General features: G+C 43.5%; 1 protein-coding gene across 1 annotated transcript in view; it reads left to right on the top strand.

Annotated features, from left to right (window-relative positions):
• The window catches only part of LOC126161582 (glutathione S-transferase 1-1-like), an 89,888-nt gene extending 76,562 nt beyond the window's left edge, over positions 1-13,326 (top strand). Inside the window, exons 5-6 of the mRNA XM_049917528.1 lie at positions 11,585-11,746; positions 13,060-13,326. Of these exons, the coding sequence (XP_049773485.1) occupies positions 11,585-11,746; positions 13,060-13,230 (333 nt within the window). The 3' untranslated portion in view covers positions 13,231-13,326. The remainder of the gene's footprint in view (positions 1-11,584; positions 11,747-13,059) is intronic.
• The last annotated feature ends 214 nt before the right edge of the window (positions 13,327-13,540 follow it).

Here is a 13,540-nt window from a genome sequence, read left to right on the forward strand (position 1 = left end):
GATTGGTGGTCACCGGAGACTGAGGAGTTTGCTCCTGGTTACCAAATGCTGGATGTCGGCCCCGCAGTGGAGTTACTCGCCGGTAGTGCTCGCGCCTCGTGGTGACAGTGCGGTCTGTTGGGCTCTGATTGCTGGCAGGCAAGACGGGGCAAGCCTGATTCCGTCCTCTGTTTATCAGAGAGGCCAGCGAAATACTTAAACACCATAAGAACATGAATAGAGAGGATGGACTCAGGCTTTCCCTGACTTGGCTGCCAGCAATCAGAGCCCAACCGACCGAATTGTCAACTCGAGGCGCGAGCACTACCGGCGAGTAACCGCCGCCGCGCGGCTGACGTCCAGCATTTGGTAAACAGGAGCCAACTTCTCATTTACCGGTGACCACTAATCATGGCACATAATACAAGGGCCAATAGACAAGGGTTTACGCTCACCCTCCACCGCAGTAACCTATTAAAATGAAGGTACTCTCTCCTTCTTCTTGAAGTGACCAAAAAAATGAGCTATCTTTCAAAATTATGACGTAATGGCATGCGCTGTGAACAGTAATAACAAAATATAAGGGACACTGCATAACAAGAACGCAACAGTAGACGCAGAAGGAAGCCGCTGCAACCGTGGTCGAAACGTTGGTTTTCTCCAGCAGCAGTTTTATACAAAATGACGCGGCACCATACCCATAAAACTTTTATGTCGAGCTGACTCTGGCCGCGAAAACCTACGCAATTATAAGAGTTCGAATTCTTCAGATATTCGTCAATTCAGCTCAGAAGGAGACAAAAACTTGTAAGATGCATGGGAGACATTCACCGCTTCGCGCACGGAAGTCTCACCACAAGTTCCGTCTACGTGACCAAACAAAAGAATAAAGGGCCCACTGCGGAAGAGTTTCGTCAATTCTGGGCAGCCGCTCAGTTGATAGCTCCTCCGGCTCTTCAACATCAAGAAGTAAAACCAACAAACAAGAAAACAAGAACGACAGAACTAATATCGATATACTAGGAATTGGATAGCGTTGTGACTTACCGGATGATGGTTTCCCGCTTCCGCTGTATGTGGTAGAAATCTCCGAAACGGTGTCTCTTGTGACACCAAACACTTCGGCTCCCTTGGTTACGGAAGCACGCAGTATACGAGCATTGACAGTTTGCCCATGTTCGAATTCACGTAGTTCCGACATAACGCACTCACAACTACGCAGGACACTGTTACGACACTTGCAATGTAGTGAGAACATGGCGCAGGTGCCATTTGTGGTCAAATACAACGGCGCAATGTGCAGGCTCGACTAGAACCTACATTTATGTTCTTACATCCATTTCTCGCAGAGTTTCCATATTTTTGTCGAATCCCTGTATACGTATTGTCTCAGAAAGCTCGAATGTTATAATGAATTTTTGACCAGAAGGTGATGTGTAGATCGAAAATACTGGCAACTTAATTGAGTTTTTGGCAGCAGTTGATACGGCTTTCATGAACGAAGTAATCATATTTTATTGCATTTTCCAGCTTCGAAATGCACAAATTGTGTCACACCTGGTTTCTACTTCCAGAAACGTCGTTCAGAATTTAGATCTGGTTAAAAACGAAAGGCGGGGATAATAAAACACTACGCAGCTAAATTACACCTTGTAGGTTGTTTAAGTTTGATTGTAATTTAGTTCCTTAACATTTTACTACTCTTTTTTCTTTGTTTTTAAACTTCAATTGATGACTTTCTAAGAAGTTTAAACTGGTTATGTTACAATCTGTGTGGTGGGAGTTTGTGAAAAGATACCATGAAATTACGTTATTTACAGGACATTCACAAACTTAGAGATCCCCGTAGGCATTAAGCCTAGCCTTTGTAAGCCGTAATCTTCGTAAATTTCGACAAAGAGTTGCGCTCTTGTTTGTCGATGATGCACTAAGATGTGCGTGCATAATGTTCCCTTGTTCTAAGATTCTTTCCCTCTCGGTACCGTATTAGGACATTCTACGGAGGTTACTGGGCTACGCTCGTGACCGAACTGTATGTACTCCTGGATCCACTCTACGGACCTCATTAATTAGTGTGGGATTGTACACGTGCAATGGCGTACTGCTGACGCGATTGGTCCCAGCAGTTTTTTTTTTTCGCTAATATGTTTGATGCCATTGTAGTGGTTGACGTTTTCGGCACGGCATTAGGAATCACATCAGTTTCGTCCTCAGTGTTTACGTGCCACCTAAGTGAGTCTCTATCTTAGCCTAGCATTGCCGAAATATCTTTCTGCGCCCATAAATCTCTTCAGCATTCGCATTCAAACCTACGAAGAAGCCGCTTCGCGTGAATTTGACTGTAGTTTAGATGAGTTGTAACAATTTCTTTAATAACTATCTGCGAAAAAATATGCAATTTATTCACTAACGTCAGTAACTGTCATAAATAGATTATTCGTAACGAATAATGGTCTTTAATACATTCTGACTATTTTATTACATGCGACTATGTAATTGACATAGAGCTCACTTTTTAAGTGGCACTGCTTTCAGTTATTTACAGCATTTCTATTTCCCATTGAACTTAATCAGCCACTGAAAGCGGAACATAACCTGGCATTGTGATAACTTAGGTCGAGCTGACTCCCAACAGCAGCTAACCAAGCAACCATACTCCTATGCGGCACGACTATCTACTAGTCCCTAGAAACGCTACATAGCTTGGAACATTAAGTGCTCTAAACTTTGTGAGTCAAATGGCGTCTTTGGCAGGAATATTATTCACAGTTCGTGCTGTACTGTGCGTAGCAATAAGCACACTGGACAAAGAAATAACTCAGTTCCAGGACATACCACGCTAACACGCTGTGAACACCTTCTGGAGCCTTGATACGAGGGGCATTCAGTAAATAACTCAACACATTTTTTCAACCAATTTCGGTTGGGAAAAATGTAGAATTTGTGGAGGGACATTGTGGATTATTCCTACTTCAGTCCCTGTAGTTTCATAATGTTGCCGTAGGTAGTGGCACTGTACGTAGCCTTCAAAATTCCGTGTGTAACTGGCGATCGTTCCAAAGACAGCTGACATTGAGACTCTTTTGGCTGAAAACCAGAGCATCGCAGATATTAGTAGGCGTTCGCAGAACGTCTACGGACAGCGGGCAGTGAACAAAAGCAGTGAGTACTTGGGCGAGGCGTCTGTCATCGTCGCAACAAGGTCGAGCAGGCCGGCAGGCCGCGCACAGCCGTGAGTTCTGCAATGTTGGAAGGTGCAGACACACGCATTAGAGGTGATCGACGAATCACTATCAGACACCTTTGTAGAGCTGCCACATTCATCCACACAGTTGGGGTACCCAAAGGTGAGTTGAGACGTGGGACTCACGCTCATGGATACTTCAACTCAATAAATACAAGGCATCATCATCATTTAAGACATTATGCCTTTCAGCGTTCAGTCTGGAGCATAGCCCCCTTATACAGTTCCTCCATGATCCCCTATTCAGTGCTAACATTGGTGCCTCTTCTGATGTTAAACCTATTGCTTCAAAATCATTCTTAACCGAATCCAGGTACCTTCTCCTCGGTCTGCCCCGACCCCTCCTACCCTCTACTGCTGAATCCATGAGTCTCTTGGGTAACCTTGCTTCTCCCATGCGTGTAACATGACCCCACCATCTAAGCCTGTTCGCCCTGACTGCTACATCTATAGAGTTCATTCCCAGTTTTTCTTTGATTTCCTCATTGTGGACACCCTCCTGCCATTGTTCCCATCTACTAGTACCTACAATCATCCTAGCTACTTTCATATCCGTAGCCTCAACCTTGTTGATAAGGTAACCTGAATCCACCCAGCTTTCGCTCCCATACAACAAAGTTGGTCGAAAGATTGAACGGTGCACAGATAACTTAGTCTTGGTACTGACTTCCTTCTTGCAGAAGAGAGTAGATCGTAGTTGAGCGCTCACTGCATTAGCTTTGCTACACCTCGCTTCCAGTTCTTTCACTATGTTGCCATCCTGTGAGAATATGCATCCTAAGTACTTGAAACCGTCCACCTGTTCTAACTTTGTTCCTCCTATTTGGCACTCAATCCGTTTATATTTCTTTCCCACTGACATTACTTTCGTTTTGGAGATGCTAATCTTCATACCATAGTCCTTACATTTCTGATCTAGCTCTGAAATATTACTTTGCAAACTTTCAATCGAATCTGCCATCACAACTAAGTCATCCGCATATGCAAGACTGCTTGTTTTGTGTTCACATATCTTAATCTCACCCAGCCAGTCTATTGTTTTCAACATATGATCCATAAATAATATGAACAACAGTGGAGACGTTGCAGCCTTGTCTTACCCCTGAAACTACTCTGAACCATGAACTCAATTTACCGTCAACTCTAACTGCTGCCTGACTATCCATGTAAAGACCTTTAATTGCTTGCAAAAGTTTGCCTCCTATTCCATAATCTTGTAGAACAGACAATAACTTCCTCCTAGGAACCCGGTCATATGCCTTTTCTAGATCTATAAAGCATAGATACAATTCCCTGTTCCACTCATAACACTTCTCCATTATTTGCCGTAAGCTAAAGATCTGGTCCTGACATCCTCTAAGAGGCTTAAACCCACACTGATTTTCATCCAATTGGTCCTCAACTAATACCGTGTTTAAAGATTGGTGTGATGACTGCTTTTGTCTAGTCTGATGGAACCTGTCCCGACTCCCAGGCCATTTCAGTTATCCTGTGTAGCCATTTATGACCCGACATTCCACTGTATTTGATGAGTTCCGACTTAATTTCATCCACCCCAGCCGCTTTATTGCACTGCAATCTATTGACCATTTTTTCCACTTCCTCAAATGTGATCCTATTTCCATCATCATTCCTATCCCATTCTACCTCGAAATCTGAAACATTACTGATCGCATTTTCACCTACATTGAGCAACTCTTCAAAATATTCCCTCCATCTGCCCAAGGCATCCACAGGATTCACCAGCAGTTTTCCTGACCTGTCCAAAATATTTGTCATTTCCTTCTTACCTCCCTTTCGAAGACTGCTAATTACACTCCAGAATGGTTTTCCAGTAGCTTGACCCATAGTCTCCAACCTGTTTCCAAAGTCTTCCCACGATTTCTTCTTCGATGCTGCACTTATCTGTTTGGCTTTGTTTCTTTCTTCAACATAACTTTCTCTGTCTACCTGGGTTCTGGTATGTAGCCATTTTTGATACGCCTTCTTTTTCCTTTTACAGGCTGCCTTGACTGTATCATTCCACCAAGCTGTTTGCTTCATCCTACTTTTACACACTACTGTTCCAAGACATTCTTTAGCCACTTCTAGTACTGTGTCCCTGCGCCTTGTCTATTCCTTTTCCAATGACTGTAATTGACTACATTCAACTAACTGGTACCTTTCTGAGATCGCTGTTATGTACTTGTGCCTGATTTCCTTATCCTGAAGTTTCTCCACTCTTATCCTCCTACATATGGACCTGACCTCCTGCACTTTCGGCCTCACAATCCCAATTTCACTGCAGATTAAATAATGATCAGTGTCATCAAAGAATCCCCTGAATACACGCGTGTCCCTCACAGCCTTCCTGAATTCCTGATCTGTTATTATACAGTCAATGACAGATCTGGTTCCCCTGCCTTCCCAAGTATACCGGTGATTGTTCTTATGTTTAAAAAAGGAGTTTGTGATTACTGAGCCCATACTGGCACAGAAATCCAAGAGTTGTTTCCCGTTCCTGTTGGCCTCCATATCCTCTCCAAATTTACCCATAACCTTTTCATACCCTTCTGTTCGATTTCCAATCCTGGCGTTAAAATCACCCATGAGCAGAACACTGTCCTTGTCCTTTACTCTAACAACTACATCACTGAGTGCCTCATAAAAAACTATCCATCTTATCTTGATCTGTCCCTTCACAATGCGAATATACTGACACAATCCTAATTTTCTTTCTAGACACTGTCAAATCTATCCAGATCAGTCGTTCGTTTACATACCTTATTGCAACTACGCTTTCCTGATGTAAAGCCCTACACCCCATTGTGATATTCCTGCTTTGACGCCTGACAGGTAGACCTTGTATTCTCCCACTTCCTCTTCTTTCTCACCCCTTACCCGAATGTCACTAACAGCTAAAACGTCCAGCCCCATCTTACTTGCAGCCTCTGCCAGCTCTACCTTCTTCCCAGAGTAGCCCCCATTGACATTAATAGCTCCCCATCTCATTACCATTTGTTTGCCAAGTCGTATCTTAGGAGTCCCTGGTTTGTCAGTTAGAGGTGGGACTCCGTCACCTCCAAAGGTCCGAGGCATTTTGCTCTGATTATTGCCAGCATCATATTTAGAGTACCAGGGAAGCAGGTTGCTAGCCTTACTTGCCCCGAGTCCTATTGGGTTTTACCCCTAACGGCTGAGGGACTAACCGGTGGATTTGGTAGTCTTTGCCGTATGAGCACAAAGGTGACCACGAATCAGAATATGTCCGAGATGCCCAGCCTTATTCCAAAGTAACTGGTATCCCGACTGTCGGGACCACTTACTTGGCCACTCATACGTTTCCCATGGTTCATGAACTAGGACATGACTACAGGAACCCACACCATGAACCACAAGGCAATAATTAGTAATTATTAATTACCAACTAAACACACTGTCGCTTGTAATTTCCAGCAGATTTTATTTAACAATACCCCAGAATAATATACAGGGTTATTACAAATGATTGAAGCGATTTCACAGCTCTACAATAACTTTATTATTTGAGATATTTTCACAATGCTTTGCACACACATAGAAAAACTCAGTTTTTTTAGGCATCCACAAATGTTCGATATGTGCCCCTTTAGTGATTCGGCAGACATCAAGCCGATAATCAAGTTCCTGCCACAGTCGGCGCAGCATGTCCCCATCAATGAGTTCGAAAGCATCGTTGATGCGACTTAGCAGTTCTGGCACGTTTCTTGGTAGAGGAGGTTTAAACACTGAATCTCTCACATAACCTCACAGAAAGAAATCGCATGGGGTTAAGTCGGGAGAGCGTGGAGGCCATGACATGAATTGCTGATAATGATCTCCACCACGACCGATCCATCGGTTTTCCAATCTCCTGTTTAAGAAATGCCGAACATCATGATGGAAGTGCGGTGGAGCACCATCCTGTTGAAATATGAAGTCGGCGCTGTCGGTCTCCAGTTGTGGCATGAGCCAATTTTCCGCGGGCTACGCGTGAGACTTGCCCGCACGCGTTCAACCGTTCTTCGATCACTGCAGGCCGACCCGTTGATTTCCCCTTACAGAGGCATCCAGAAGCTTTAAACTGCGCGTACCATCGCCGAAATGAGTTAGCAGTTGGTGGATCTTTGTTGAACTTCGTCCTGAAGTGTCGTTGCACTGTTATGACTGACTGATGTGAGTGCATTTCAAGCACGACATACGCCTTCTCGGCTCCTGTCGCCATTTTGTCTCACTGCGCTCTCGAGCGCTCTGACGGCAGAAACCTGAAGTGCGGCTTCAGCCGAACCAAACTTTGAGTTTTTCTACGTATCTGTAGTGTGTCGTGACCATATGTCAATGAATGGAGCTACAGTGAATTTATGAAATCGCTTCAATCATTTGTAATAGCCCTGTATATAATTTCCATACAATTAGATACATTACTAAACAGATTAAATGTCTACGGGCGACAAAGCCCACTCCAAGCAATAAATGATATTAAAATTCTCTTTACATAAATCTTAAGAATTCGACAAACAACAAATTGTTTGCCGAGAGAACTCCCACAGAAGCAGGACATCTTTTAAGACATAAAAGCAGATACAACTCGCAATTTCTCTCTCAGAATCAAATATTGGAAACCCAGTACAGTGAAAGGCATCTTTCAGGATTCACAAAATTAGTCATAAGTTATGGTGCATCAGAGGTGAGAAAAAAAGCAAGGCTAGAGTCTGAATGAAAGCTGAAAGAGAGTCGGTCAAGGAGACGGACGCCTCGACGTCACCAAATACTCCAATTCGGCGGAGAACTGGAGTCTACTGATAAACACGGCGAACGCGCTATCTGTTACAATTCAAACTGGCCGCCGCCAAGGCGTCGTCCCCCAGTTAAACGACCAGCTACAACGGACGACGCGCACCGCTGATTATACCACTGAAACAACAACAAAAAACTATAGATCAACTGGGTAATATCCTGAGTAACAATCCTTAAAGCATTAGAAAAACTTCAAAAACGGGATTACGGACACAAGGGACCCACAGGCTTTCTTATTTTTCAGCTTAACTGTCACTGAAACAATATATATGATGCAAAATATTATCACGCAATGAGCGTTCTGTAGAAGTAGACAATCTGTTTCTCACAAACAGCCTAAATTGTTCCTGCTCCTCTCTCATCACCTCCATACCATCACCTGCTCATCCTGCACCTTCCTGATGCTGGCTGTGTTCTCAACATACTCAATGGAAAGAACTTCCACTTGCTCCAAATTTGATGTCGGCGAGGCACAAGTAGCAACTCTCCAGTCCCCTTAAAGTCAACCCTTTCACACAGATGACTACTGTTCAGCATTTTGTTTACCAGTGGTCAATACGAAACAGATAACATGGGCGTCTAAACACTGGGAGAGTCGTTAATGTTTGCTTCTGTACCATATCCTATTGCAGACTGATACATTCCAAGCCACCTTCACACGTTTAGCAGCACAGACGAGACCATAGCTCTCTTACTAGACGCAGTACAAGCTCGCTGACTGCACGCGCATCTCCGTCCGCAGCCCCGCTACCCACGTGACAGAAAGAGGCAGAGCATGCGCGAAAGAGCTACCGCCGACAACCAGCCTGCAAACGATCGAAACCAGCTCTCCCCCCCACAGCGACGTGCACTTAAATAGCCGAAAAGCGACCAAAGAGGAAAACCGCGGCCACGCGATGCAGAGTCGATCGCAGAGGTCTTACATCATTACAGAGAAGTGACTGGCGCCAACGGAGCCATGTATCACTATCAGTTTGGCTTTAGGAAAGGTAAAGGCGCGAGAGACAATTATGACGTTGCGGTTGATAATGGAGGCAAGACTAAAGAAAAATAAAGACGCGTTCATAGGTTTTGTCCACCTGGAAAAAGCGATCGACAATGTAAAATAGTGCAAGACGTCCGAAATTGAGAAAGCAGGGATAAGCTATAGGGAGAGAAGGGTAATATAAAATACGTACAAGAGCCAAGAGGGAATAATAAGAGTGGACGACCAAGAACGAAGTGCTCGGATTAAAAAGGGTGCAAGACAGGGATGTAGTCTTTCGACCCAACTGTTCAATCTGTACATCGAAGAAGCAATAATGGAAGTAAACGAAACATTCTGGAGTTGAATTAAAATAGTAGGTGAAAGGATATCAGTGACACGATTGGCTGATGACAGTGCTATTCTGAGTGAAAGTGAAGAATTTCAGATGTTCTGAATGGCATGAACTATCTAATGAGTACAGAATATGGCTTGAGAGTAAATCGAAGAAAGACGAAAGTAGCGAGAAGTAGCAGAAATGAGAACAGCGAGAAACTTATCAGGATTGATGGTCACGAAGTTAAGGAGCTCTGCTTCTTAGACAGCAAAACAACCAATGACGTACAGAGCAAGGAGGACATCAAAAGAAGACTAGCACTGGCAAAAAAGGGCATCCCCGGCCAAGATAAGTCTACTAGTATCACACATAGGCCTTAATTTGAGGAAGAAATTTCTGAGAATTCGTGTTGGAGCACTGCTTTGTATGGTAGAGAAACATGGACTGTTGGAAAACTGGAACAGAAGAGAATCGAAGTATTTGAGATGTGGCGCTACAGGCGAATGTTGAAAATTAGGTGGAATGATAAGGTAAGGAATGAGGGGGTTGCGTGCAAAATCGGAGGGGAAAGGAATATGTGGAAAACTGACAAGGGACAGGATGATAGGACATCTATTAAGACATCAGGAAACGACTGCCATGATCCAGGGGGAGCTGTAGAGGGCAAAAACTGTAGAGAATGACAGATATTGGAATAGACGAAGCAAATAACTGAGTACGCAGGGTGCAAGTTACTCTCAGATGAAGAGGTTGGCAGAGGAGGGGAATTCGTGGCGGGCCGTATCAAACCCATCAGAAGACTGATGTTTCGAAAAAGGTGTATCATCGGACGATAACTCCAGCGTCATTCACAAACAGCGTTAACCGTTCCTATATTGTCTGACCAAGTGCAACAGACACGGAATTCCATCCCCGAAGCTGACACTTAGGCTCCTGTATGACAAAGTGCATGCACGTCTGCCTGATTGAATTGAACGTTGTGTCGGTTACACTAGTCGATGTACCAGCATTTCATATTTGCAGTGGCTTTTCTCGCGCTTTGTGCCTGCCTACTTGATTCTGCAGATATCAAGTCAATAGTAGTTCTTCCCACGTTCGGCACAGTATGTCCCTAACAATATGTCAAAAAGCATTGTTACATAGGCTCGCAGTTCTGGTAGCTTTCTTGATAGAGGGGGTGTAAACACTTAGTGTTTCACATAACACACGAGAACATCGCATGGGGTCAGGTCGAGAGGATGTGGAGGCCATGATATGAATTCCTGTTCATCCCCACCATGACCCATCCAACGATTTCTCAATTTTCTGTTTAAGAATTCACGATCGATTAAAGCGAGATGTAGAACCATTCGTTTTGTAGATAAAGTCCACACTATAGGTCTCCAGTTGTGGGACGAGCCAGTTTTCTAGCATGTGGCCTCTAATGGTCTAATCACAAAAGAAAAACGGACTGAAAGGTTTAAACCGTGAGACTGCACGGAATACATTAACTTTCGCTGAATAGCGAATGTGCAGCGCGATAGCGTGGTGATACCTGTCCCCAAGATCAACACATTGTGTCTGTTCACTGTGCCATTCATAAAAAAAATGTTGCTTAAATGCTGAAGATGAGTTTCTCACAAAACACTTTCTCCTTCATAAGCTGTTGCAACTGTACCGAAAATTCGAAGCTTCTGACTTTTTTCATCAGGAGTCTGGGCTTGTAGCAATTGCAAGCGGCAAGGCTTCAGCATCAGTCGTTTTCTTAATGTCTTCCAAATGGTTGGTTATAGTATGTCCAACACTCTGCTCGCTCTGTGCGTAGACTTCTGCGGGCTACTCCCGGACTCCGCTCGCACGCTGTCAGTAGTTTCTTCACTCGCTGCAGGCCGGTCTGTTGATTTCCCCCTTGCAGAGGCATCCTGAAGATGCAAACTGCCCGTATCTTCGCCAAATGGAGTTGGTGGATCTTTGTTGAACTTCAGAACGAAGTGTCGTTGCCATGTTACGGTAAATTGATGTGAATGCATTTCAAGCACAATATACACTTTCTCGGCGCCTGACGCCATTTGCCAAACTGCTTACCGCTGCGCTCTCGTGACAGGAGTTTCTGAGTTTTCAATGTGAAAGTTGAGTTTTATGACAATATATCAACTAATGTTACTGCAACGAATTTATTAAAATCACATCAGTCATTTATAATAACATTGCATTCGTCTGGTGGTCTTATTTTCTACGTGCACAACTACACATGATTCGGTTTGTGTCTGCAGCGTTCTTTTTCCAGATGCCAATCTTTTACGGTCAGCCTGGCGATCCAGAGAAAGAGAAAAAAATGATGGCAGCTTTCGAGACGTTCGACAAGCTCCTGGACGGTAAAGACTGGGCTACAGGCAACCACGTCACCATTGCTGATTACGCCCTCGCTGTCACCGCCAGCAGTGCTGAGGTAATTGCGTGCGTATTCTCCTGAAAACCAGACTAAGCAGAGCAATTTGCAGATGAAGGGCCCGCATCTCGTGGTCGTGCGGTAGCGTTCTCGCTTCCCACGCCCGGGTTCCCGGGTTCGATTCCCGGCGGGGTCAGGGATTTTCTCTGCCTCGTGATGGCTGGGTGTTGTGTGCTGTCCTTAGGTTAGTTAGGTTTAAGTAGTTCTAAGTTCTAGGGGACTTATGACCACAGCAGTTGAGTCCCATAGTGCTCAGAGCCATTTGAGCAGATGAAGGAATTTTAAAAATTGCTTTGCTGAATATTAAAAAATTGCTTTGCTGAATATTAAAAAATTGCTTTGCTGAATATTAAAAATTGCTTTGCTGAATATTAAAAATTGCTTTGCTGAATATTAAAAATTGCTTTGCTGAATATTAAAAATTGCTTTGCTGAATATTAAAAATTGCTTTGCTAGTCTCTGCGATTAGTGACGAGAATCTGTTTCATCTCACTGAATACAGCTTAGGTGCTTGCGGCTTAAAAGACTCCATTAAGAACAAGAAAGTAGCACAAATATACAGACGAAATGGACGATTCTGAAGTATTCGTAATTACAGTCGTGTGGAAAATACAGTACGGTATTAGATTCATTTTAATCGTATTACTAACGCATGGATGGGTTCTGGATATTGGAGGATACCCAACGTACTCACAAACCTGTAAACTGATAAATCAGTGCAACAGGGAAAATATTTAGTCGATCAGTGTGACTTCATGTACCAAGATCGCAGCAAGTTTGTTTCAAAGTTTTGGTCACGTTGCAAGTATGCACTGCGCAGGCTAGAGAGATTGTCTACAGATTTTCATTTGTTCCTCAACCTGAAATAGTATGCATGACTTAAGCACTTCGGCGATAATACTGAGCAGGATAAAACTGTCAAAAAATTGTTTACAAAGCTCAGCAAAAAGTTCATGAATTAAGAAATAACTTGTATGATGCTGTTAATTTACATGTAACTCCATAAGCAACAGCCTTCAAAGGGTTCCAGTGAAGTGCAGTTAAATACAATTAAGTTAACTCTTTCGAATTTTTTGTGTAACAGACAATTTAGTCTCTGGAAGTCATCGTACAAAAGAGGAAGGGTGGAATTTCTAAGCTTCGCCCTATCCTATTGACTTGACACATCATTATAAGTATTACGTCTCTAATTTTCTTTTATCAATAACTGAGGAATCTTTTGTTTTGTAGCGTGTATCAGAATACCTTTCAGAATTGCCTTCATACCGGAATCATCAATAGCTTGTTAATCAGTGCATAATTTTGTGTTGCAGTGGTCAGGAGTGGATCTCAAGGCGTACAGCAACGTCTGCAGATGGCTGGATCGCGTGAAGAAAGCTATTCCCTGCTTCGACGAGATAAACAATTCATCGTTTGCTGCTTTAAAGGAACTGTTACAGAAGCTGACAGAGAAACTCGCAGAGATGTCGGTCAACAAACAATAAATGGATTATATATTAAATATTTAGGTTGCTCTAAGAACAGTAATTACATCATCAGTAGCTGATAAGAATCCTTCAATAAAAAAAGATATTTTTGTATGACGAGATCTCTTACAATGTTTACTAGTTATGGGTGACAACAAAAGGTAGGCCGGCCGATGTGGTCGAACGGTTCTAGGCGCTTCAGTCTGGAACCGAGCGACCGCTAAGGTCGCAGGTTCGAATCCTGCCTCGGGCATGGATGTGTGTGATGTCCTTAGGTTAGTTAGGTTTAAGTAGTTCTAAGTTCTAGGGAACTGATGACCTAAGATGT

Source organism: Schistocerca cancellata, chromosome 2 (genome assembly GCF_023864275.1).
Source record: "Schistocerca cancellata isolate TAMUIC-IGC-003103 chromosome 2, iqSchCanc2.1, whole genome shotgun sequence".
Classification (NCBI taxonomy): domain Eukaryota; kingdom Metazoa; phylum Arthropoda; class Insecta; order Orthoptera; family Acrididae; genus Schistocerca; species Schistocerca cancellata.